Source organism: Taeniopygia guttata, chromosome 3, assembly GCF_048771995.1.
Source record: "Taeniopygia guttata chromosome 3, bTaeGut7.mat, whole genome shotgun sequence".
In the NCBI taxonomy this organism is placed as follows: Eukaryota; Metazoa; Chordata; class Aves; order Passeriformes; family Estrildidae; genus Taeniopygia; species Taeniopygia guttata.
Genome location: NC_133027.1, coordinates 53,663,447 through 53,673,434, shown reverse-complemented (window position 1 = coordinate 53,673,434; position 9,988 = coordinate 53,663,447). Strand labels below are relative to the sequence as shown.

At 39.5% G+C, this 9,988-nt stretch overlaps 1 protein-coding gene across 11 annotated transcripts in view; it reads right to left on the bottom strand.

The window, feature by feature from the left end:
* Positions 1-1,530: 1,530 nt before the first annotated feature.
* The window catches only part of NCOA7 (nuclear receptor coactivator 7), an 84,437-nt gene continuing 75,979 nt past the window's right edge, over positions 1,531-9,988 (bottom strand). For 10 of the 11 annotated variants that reach the window (XM_072926850.1, XM_072926849.1, XM_041715147.2 and 7 more), the window contains 6 exons: positions 9,766-9,913; positions 6,390-6,518; positions 6,104-6,256; positions 5,489-5,584; positions 4,709-4,782; positions 1,531-3,838 (listed from right to left, as the gene is read on the bottom strand). In XM_072926850.1, the coding sequence (XP_072782951.1) occupies positions 3,703-3,838; positions 4,709-4,782; positions 5,489-5,584; positions 6,104-6,256; positions 6,390-6,518; positions 9,766-9,913 (736 nt within the window). In that variant the 3' untranslated portion in view covers positions 1,531-3,702. Of the gene's footprint in view, positions 3,839-4,708; positions 4,783-5,488; positions 5,585-6,103; positions 6,257-6,389; positions 6,519-8,190; positions 8,746-9,765; positions 9,914-9,988 lie in introns of those variants that run through there. The other variant, XM_030267834.4, reaches the window with a different exon arrangement.

Genomic DNA, 9,988 nt, shown 5'->3' with positions numbered 1-9,988 from the left:
CGGCTCATGACAGCTACACTAATTCAAAGCCAAAGTAAGATTTTTCATAAAATCACAGAATGGTTTGGGTTGGAAGGGACCTTGAAGATCATCTAATTTCAACAATTCTTCCACTAGACCAGGTTGCTCAAGGCTCCATCCAGCTTGGCCTTGAACACTTCCTGGAATGGGGCATCCACAACTTCCCTGGGCAATCTGTTCCAGTGACTCTCCACCCTCCTCCCATCAACTACTTCTGAATCTAATAAAGGGTAGTTTGCCTTCAAGTTCTAAGTAATAGTTTCTATTTTAAGTCATTTGCACTTTTCATTAGACTAGAGCTGCAGAATCACTGATCCTACAACTTAAATGTATTTTTCATGCAGCTCAAAAGGCACAAAGTACTTGTCCCACAGGTGACAGGCTACAGTGTTTTAAAAGGTAATGAGATAAAAGACTTTCAAAGATTTAAAAAAATGCCTTTTTTTTTTACAGCAAGCTGTGCCTGCACAAATAGGACACAGTTGCCTATTCTACCTGAGGTAGCTCAACTTGCCAGATGTGCCAACCTGCAGTGCTAGGCAGTTCCTTTGCAATAACCTAACCTGCTCCCTTTCTTTGTTACAAACAAGCAAATCAAATCTTTAGTTTACAAATAAGGACTGTTCAAAATGTAACTAGACTTTCCTTTGCTCTAAAGCAAGCCTTTGTGCAAAACATCCAACACAAAACCTGCACTTAAACCAGGACCAAATAAAACATCTGCAATTACCTGGCCACCGACAAGCCTAATTTGTGAGTCTGTGTTTGAACACGGTCATGTATCAAAAATCTGTATCCAAGTACCACTGAAGAAACACATATTTCATGTTGCAAGAACAAGATCTTGTTTTCTCTGAGAGAAAAATTACTAGTGACCATAATTTCCCAGTTATTTTAGGAAAGTTGTTACTGCCATTTCACTCAGAGCAAGGCTCATGGATAGCACACTTGTTCAGCTTCACACGTAATTGTAGTTTGTTTTCTTTTAATGCCACTGCTATATACAGTGAAAACCAATAAAACCCAAGAACCATGTACTTTTAAGACATCTTTGCTTTGCTTGGCTGGACATAAAAATATCTGTGAATACTCTGGAAATACAAAAAGGGTGCATGGACTTCTGATTTATGGGAAGAGGTTGGTCAAAAAGATAAGGGGATACATGTCATTCACTGCAGCTGAGAGTAGCAGCAAGAACTACCAGGTAAACTGCTAACTCTTTACTAGCATTTCTTAGCCCTTTGTCTCAGCCTGTCTCAGAGTGAATTCAAAACACAGGTCTCTTTACGGACACAACATACTACACATACAAAACACCCAAACCCCAAATCCAACCCCACCAAAACCTCCAACTTCCTTATCTGTGCTTGTAAAATACAGAATTGCTGAAATTCTCTTTTTATTAGTTAGCACAGGTATTTGTCAGCATAACCTGTAACTTAAGCTGCATCCTTTCATCTTTAAAATGTTCTAAAGTTTGTGAATAAAAGAGAAAGCATCTGTAACAAGTTTCTGAATGCATAAATTCCTTTATTGAAAATATTGTGATAGCACTGCATTACATATATTCAATATTCATAGTTTAAAGGGTCACAGAATTTTGATTGAACAACACTGTTTTGAATATAGACCACAGCATTTAGATATGCTTTGACAAGGATAATATAATGGAGTAAGTTGTAGGTAGCAAGAGTGAAATGTATGCAAAATGTTGAACTTTGTTTCATTTTGTTTGTTGTGGGGATTTTTTTGTTGGGTGTTTGTTTGCTTGGGTTTTTTAAACTATTAAGTGGTCTTCTGCCACCATTTAAAATAGCAAAGAGTGTTAGATATTCTGGGTATCTTCAAAGCATTATGCTGTTAACAACTTCCAAAATATTTTAAAGCATTACCAATAAGAACTTCATTTATGGCTGTAGTAGACCACAAAGAAAGGAAGCGTGAAAAGCTCATGTGCAGCGTGTTACAGGCTTACTGTGTATAGCATTGTTTTTTAAGTCTGTGAAACTTCTGTGCAAGATAAAGATTTTAAAATGCTATGCTTTTGAAGGAAAAGCAAATGGCTTTTTAAAATTATTATTTCATCTATTCAAAAAGGAAAGAGCAGTATTACTCAGTTAATAATATTCCAACATTAGATTGTACTGTTTTAATGCACACTACTGCCTCTAAAACCTGCCTTTCTCAGGACAATGAAATATTCAAGTCTTAAGGCAGGACAACATCCTAATATTAGTTAGGCCTGGATTGTGTAAACAAAACCACAGCTTAATGGCAATGCAGAATTCCTTAGCAAACAGTGAAGATTACCAGTCCTCTCTCACACTCTTCCCATTTACCAAATGTTTTACAATTTTGAAATATATTTTATTTGTAAAATAAATTTTACAGATTTTGTAATATAGTCTTTTCAGCTTTGGTGGGGGGAGGGGGAAGGATCTGATAAATTCATTAAAAACAAACAAGAATATTTAATTGACTGTCAAATCCTAAACCAGACTGCTGCTTGAAGTATTATTTTAAAGGAAATTATATGTGTAATTATTAGGAAAACAAGTTTTACACTAATGTAACCTGGCCTGTTAGGAACTTTCTTCTCTAAATCTCAATTGTATTTTCTCCTTAACAAATTCTTCAATTTATAGAGAAGTGCTCATCAAAGCACAGTGGGTGGCTTATTTTGAACCATTTGGTGGTCATACAGAACAACAGTTCTCTTAGAAATCTCCTTCATAATCAGTCAAATAATACTCAGGCAGGTGCTCAGAGCATGCTATCCCAATTCTGTGGACTGCAACAGAACTGATAAAGTCTACACCAGGGGGCAAGTTGCCCAGTGTCTCCATACACTGCCAAAATAGTTATCTATTAACAGGAATGTGACAGCAAAGTTAAGAAAAAGCACTATGCACCTTCTCCTTTATTTCAGGAAAAGAAAATGAAACAGAATTATGCACTCAAGTGTTTCTCCCAGGAAAACAAACCCTCTAATTAGGGTATAATGAAAACCAAATCTCATTTACAAAATAAAAATATAAAAATTAACTTCAGAAATCAAATAAATTTATTCAGAATAAATGCCAACGCATAAGAAACCCACCTCAACAGTAATTATCAAAATGAGATTTGAAACATTAAACAAAAAAACTCACAGCTAATACATTTACAAAAAAAATCTACTATACAGTAACAATAAATAAAATAATTTTAAAAACATGTTCCCTTAAGTGCTGTGTACACCTATTTCTGATTCTTTTCCATGGCAAACAGTATGCTATAGATTTTGGTAAAGTAACCTTTTATTTTTGGTCAGCGTTTGCATGTTGAACATAAATACACATGGAATGTACTAGACAGTTATAGTTCTTCCACAGGATCTTTTTCACAGTTACATAAAAAGTTTTCAACTTATACATCATGAACATTTTCATAAGCATTGTATCTTCAATGGAAGAGTACTGAAGAGGAAGTAAAAAGCACTTCAGAGTGAACTCTTACTGCTCTGTCTCTTACTGCCTCTCAAAATCAATTCTTTATTCTTGGGCCGTTCGGTTGGATTTTTTGTGTAGTCATGCTCTGGTACAAACTTGAGGAAAAAGCATGTAACATTGTGAGGCAGCCTGCGCCTTCTGGATACCTTTTAAGTGCCTAATGGATCCAGTCCTTAAGGCAATCAGTGTTTCACTCAAATGTCCATACTTCTACATCTTGTATTATGAAATCTTCTTTCTTAGTTAAGATGTCATTATTGAAGGTGCTGCAAGAGTTGCTTCGCCCGTGATACAAATCTGCATCTAACCATAAACCAAACCGGCCACTAAAAGGAAATACACAAAAGATCTGGTGTTACATGGAACAGTGAAAGCACTGGAATCTGTATAAACAATCAAAGAAGCGATACAGAGGAATATAGGTGACTCTGAGGCCAAATGTGAAGAGTTCAGTACTGGCAAAGCACTCCCCAAGAAGTCATGGAGCCGTTCCCTTGCTTTTGTTTGCACCAGTGAGTGGGGCAGCATGTAGGACCCTGCAAATGCCCACAGCCCTGGGCCACCCGGCTGCTCTCACTGCCAGCTGTGGCTACACCAGGGCACAGACCTTGGGGTCCCTTCCCTGTTTGGATGTGGACAGAGCACCTTCTGGTTATCCACCCGATGCAAACCATGCCCAGCTGTCCCATGGTGCAACCTCCAAGCAAGCTTTAGTTGGTTGTACAGCCTTAGCCCTTGATTTTGTACCTACTGACCTTTGAAACTCATGATGTGATTATGCCCTGTCTGTATCCTTGCTTTGTGCATCAACAGAAAAACAACAACATAGTAAGGACCACTTGATAAACCCTAGAAACTGATGGCAAAATTGCCATTAGGGATTATCTTCCAGTGACAAACCGCTTCAGCAATGAGCGATCTATCTACCCAAAACATCTGGTTTCTTTTATTGACTGAAAACAACCCCAACTCTGCAACAGACCCTACTTTCCTAACATCAGTCACTCTAAGCAAACAAAATTGCTTTCAGTCTGTAACAGAAATTAGATTGCTGAGGTATCTCTGCTAAACAGCGTAATCAAGTTCAGCCACATTACTGCTAAGTTTTTCCTGCACCTACGTTGTCCCTATTTCCATTTTAAATTAAAAAAAAATAAAAGGTGGCTATATGATTTGAAAAGCAAACACTCACTCACCCTCCACCTCCAAGCTCCAGAGAGGTAGTGTCTCCATTGATGAAGTAGGTGTTTTCTCCACTCCATTTAAATACCTGAGGAGGGGAAAAAGCATGAACATACTTGGATTGAGGATTCTTGTAATCTCAAACTACTAGGTACTCACACTTGGCAGCTAAGAGGTGTGGTCATCTTTTACCTTTTTCTTGAAAGAGGAAAAGGTAAGGTAGAAAGTAAAGCATCAATACATATTTAAAACTATGAACAAAGCACCTTCTCCTTATTTGAAATGCTGCTTCCCTCTCTAAATCAAGTGGTACCCTCTTAAAAAGGAACAATGTGCTCAATGCGGAAAAAGTGCATAAGCTACGAGCATCAAGGGGTATTTCAGCAGCACTCTTATCTCTGTTTTGGCGTCACTGTGATCCTAAGAATGCATGAGATTATATCCTGTTCTTGATATCATTGCCTTTCCAGGTGAGTCTTTGAAAGTCCACACCTGAAGTCCTTCCACTCCTGAGGTCCTCCCCTTCAACTCACTTAAAACCCTCTCTTCGCCCTTACAGACTGTCCTCTCTTCAGATAATAGCAGACACTTTTGCTTGAAGTGTCTGTAATTAATTAAAGTGACACTTTTGCTGAATGCAATAGCATTGAAGCAATGAATAATTAACTGCATTCATCAACATCTGGCAATTCTTTTTCTACACTCAAACATGCTATTTTAATAAAAATCTCATAAATGCTTCAGAAGTGGAACCCAAAAATCTTATTTCAGAAGGTGGACACCCACCCACTTACCTTGAAATGTGGACTGAAAGTGTAGAGGAATGTTTCACCAGTGCCATAGTAATGGTCACTAAACCTGAAGGGATGAGTAGCATACGCTCCAAATATCTGTTAGAATAAAATGATTACACTACTTTTGTGGAAAGTGCTGAATTCAAGAGACCCCCCCCCCCCACCTCGCCAGAAATGTCAAAATACTTTTTAAGAACAACTAAGCTGATTTTCATGTTAGAAGAACCAACTAGTGAAGTGTATCAGATGTGCAAGTATTTCTCCACATCTTCTGTATCCTGCAAGTTAAAAGCCAGATGGCAACAATGGCAGCAGCATTGCTGACTCTAGCAGCTACTGAAGAATGAGACCTCCAGAGAGGCATTGCTTGTGACAGCTCCTTAACTGAGATACTTAAGAAAGGCACTACTGCGCTCACTGCAATTCTATAGCTTTTATTAGTGCCGTAGTACTTTCCTCTGGTAACTCTAGTTTAAGCAGTAGAAAATATAAAAGAATACACCAATGTTTTATTTTAGTATGACATGACTTCATAATATGACTAGCATTTAATAATGATCATTTAACAAAATGCTGCCCTTTCTGCTTCACCCCTGTGGAACCAGAGCTCCTTACCTGGTTGTCCATATCCTTGATGACAAGGAGAACTGGGCTGTCAAGAGAAGCCGATCTGCGGTACAGGGTCTTCAGGCTGGTCCCGTGCTCCAGCGTGCTGTATGCCAGGCGCCACGGGTAGCCCTGCACCCGCGCGGGCAAGCGCCGGGCAAGCTGGGCAGGGAGCAGGGAATGAGGGAAATGGTTACACAAGCAGCACAGGCAGTGCCCCAGCCTATTCTCTTTCTCACACTCGACAGAGACAATACCACATCTAAGAAGGAAACCTGTGGGCTTTCAGCCATACCTGCTCTATGTGCATGTTCTCCAGAAGAGCGCTGTGATGCTTTAGGATAGGCAAAGTATCATCTTCTTCTTCTTCTTCATAGTAACTGCAAACACTCTTTCGTCGTTTAGCTTCTTCTACAGTAATTATCTGTGGCAAGAGAACAAGTGTCCAACCTAAAGCACAGCTCTTACACCATCAATCCTCTGTTGAAGCCAATTCATTTAAAACTTACTCCTCAGCTGTCACACTGTTTGGAGAAAAAACACCATATGGGATAATTTTATCAAGCATAGGTACCCTTAAGCAAATGGGGAAAATCTTTAGCTAGAGCTCAGTGCCACCATGGCACATAGCAAGCAACAGCAAAAGCTCTGAAACGGAGCTGATGAGAAAGAGAAAGGGAAGCAAGGAGGCCTAGCTACAAAACAAACAGGAAACCTTAAACCACCTTTTCCTTCCATGAATGTATCACCACAGTGGTCTTATTTAGGAGCAGGAATTTCAGGATGCAGCTGCAGAGTCCACTGTGCTCTGCTATGCACCTCGCTGCCAATAAGGCTTCCAAATGTTACACATGGATCAAGTTTTGCATAATTCCTCCATGCCTTCATGATCACTGCTGGAACTTGCAGAAGCTGTCAACAGCCTGGAGGCCCTGCACACACCTGCCCCTCAGGAGAGAAGGCAAATGTGCTAGACTGACTCCAGGTGTAGATTTAACCACACAACAAAGCACAGAAGTTTTGCATGAGGACCAGGGCTGGTGAAGAACCCTCACAGCCCCAATACCCTCTGCCACACCAGGCATCCCCAGTGGGATGAGAGCCATGCATCTGCTGCATGCACTCATGTCCAGTCCATGCCCTCCTGCAGATGCCTGGAACTGAGCAGGGCATGTGGGCACTGGCACTCCACTGCAGGGTCAGGAAAAGAGAGGAAGGGAGGTCACAAGGCAAAATCCAGCCTGCAGAAGAAATACTGCTATGTGTCCCTGCACACCTGAGCAGTTACACGTATTCTTGCCCAAGATACTGCAAGAGATCTACAGCTTCATCCTGACACTCCAGCCTCTCCTTCTGAGACTGCAGATAATCCTGTGCTGTAAAATTTTTCATATGGTCAATTTCAGGAAAGTTTTGCACTGCAAAATTGGGTAATTAAAAATTAAAAAACCGCTCACAACAAACTGTTCAAAAAAACCCAATCTTTCTACTTGTATCATTGTTCTTTTTTCACCTTCTGACTGGTTTGCCTTCCTACCTCATCTCCCAGAACATTACTGTGTATTTTTTAATTAACACCTTTAAGACATTAAATCAAAAGTACACAACTCCCCTTTTGTGGACCTTCTTTTAGGAATAATCTCCCTTCCAGGAGTGGGGGGAAAGTACCAGACAACAGCATATCAACCAAGAAGTATCTGTAGCAAAATACAACCAAATTCACCTAGGCAACCAGAGAAAACTTATTAACACAGTTGTAAATTGCAAATTGGCTCCAGAGACAGACAAGCCCCACCTCTTCTCTTTATACACATTTATTCAGTCTCTGAACTGGATATATGAATGAAGTTCAGTAAACAACTGCAGAATGAGCCATCTGCAAGATCAGAGATTTACAGACCACACAAAAGCAGAAATGGATGAAAAGAACTGACCACTACAGAAACCAGATCTACAAAGTCTTTCAAAGATTTTATAGGGCTGAGAAAGGAAGCCACCTAAGGTGCCCCTCACCTGAGTACAGAGCACATTTATAACTAGGACAGAAGTTCCATCATCAGATCCACACTGTTCAAATGGGAAACAATTCAACATACCTCCACAAAAGGTTCCTCCTGGTCTGGTCTGGCACAGTAAATAATTTGAACATTCAAAGGTATTTGTCTCTTTTTCATCATCTAGCAGTTTATTTTCAATAAACCCACTACTCTACCCCTGCTCTAGTGGCAAGAGTTCTCAGCCCCAAGAGTGACAGACAGCTACTGGCCATGGCATGCTGTGATAAAATTGCTTATATACTGCTCTACAACTAAGAGTTTCTGTTTCCCCGCAAGGGAGAGTGAAACTTTCACAGTCATCATGCCCAAATTTGGACTTTATTCAATAGAGATTTCCTGGCAAGCCTACTTGAAATTGATGAAGCTAGAATGTATTTCAAAAAGAGACACACCTTTAAAAGCAGTTTCCAGCTTTTCTTCCTTCCAATAAATATCTAAATAAAACAATGAGAGACAAGCTCCCCGTGTGGCCAGATCTCTCCTACAGCTGTCTTTAGATCACTGACTCTTCTTCATTGTGGTTTTATGAAAATGGCATGCAAATAACTGAACAGTAAAATCTAGAGCAATGTATGACTGCACACAGCTCTAAGCAAAACAAGGAAGGTGGTTTTTTTTTTATCTTTCAGCTCACAAAGCATTGACACCGAGAAGCTACAGAATTGTAAAAATATTAGCTCCTTGGGAATAGAGGCTGCTACATTTAAAATGACAGGTCCCACTTCGTGTCATTTTTCAACAGAACATACTGTGAAGATCAAAATGCTCAAATAAACAAACAAACAAAAAAGAGGGTAGTAGAATTTGAAGAAAACAAGTTTATGTTTAAGATGAATAATCAGATTACTTTTAAATTACCATCAAGATATTTCCCACTTTGAAATTTATTTGTCTGTTTAATTTATCCCATATCCTTAGCACAGAAAGTGTTTGAGCAGTGAGAAATATGGCTTTTAAAAATGAGTGTAAGCTTATTTCCCTTAGAAACTAGGCTTTGTATGCAGAAGGAGATAACAAGCATAGGCATGCCAAGTGGTTAAAACAGATTGCAGAAGACCACACATGAAAAAGCCAAAGTCCAATTATAAACTTATCCCACTTACACCCAATATTCAAACAGTATTGCTGTGTGCACCCGAGAAGCAAGAGTCTGGCCTGTCACCACACACCAATCCATTTCAACCAGCACACAGAAGTCTGTGTTGATGTTTACATACATATATACATTTTGAAGAATTTATTTGTAGCACATAAATGCTATAGGAAATGCAGTAGGAAATACATGAGGAATTTAGCAATGCTGGCCACATATGCCTGTATAGCTTTGCAAAAGACTAGTATCACATGGTCAAAATATTTACACAACTTCTGCTGGTTGCACACCAGAGAGCTCCCAGTTGTTTACATGCTCCTTCTAGGGAGAGAAGAAATGAAGACTGAAGGAAATTAATACATTTGTGAAACAGATACAAGCCTTAAGGAATTCTCTATATGAAGCAGCAACTGTTATAAAAAAAACACCATAAAATCCTCAAAAGAACAACTGCTGAGATTCTTAGCAGAGGATGCACACTTGATACCCACATGCTTCATGTAAAGGCAGAAAGCACTCACCTCCCAGCTTTTAGTAGTGGGCTCACTAAAAAAGTTGTCAATCATGTCAAGCTCCTCCTTTTCTACCACAACAAAACCTTGCTCTTTGGCATCTTTCCCATATATTTCTGGTGACCACTGAACAAAAAATGTGTACAAGTGATCCACCCTGTGAAGAGAAGAGGAGGAGACAACCATTGTTCAGTAGTCCATGAACCCACACTATCATGTAGCACAGGGATTT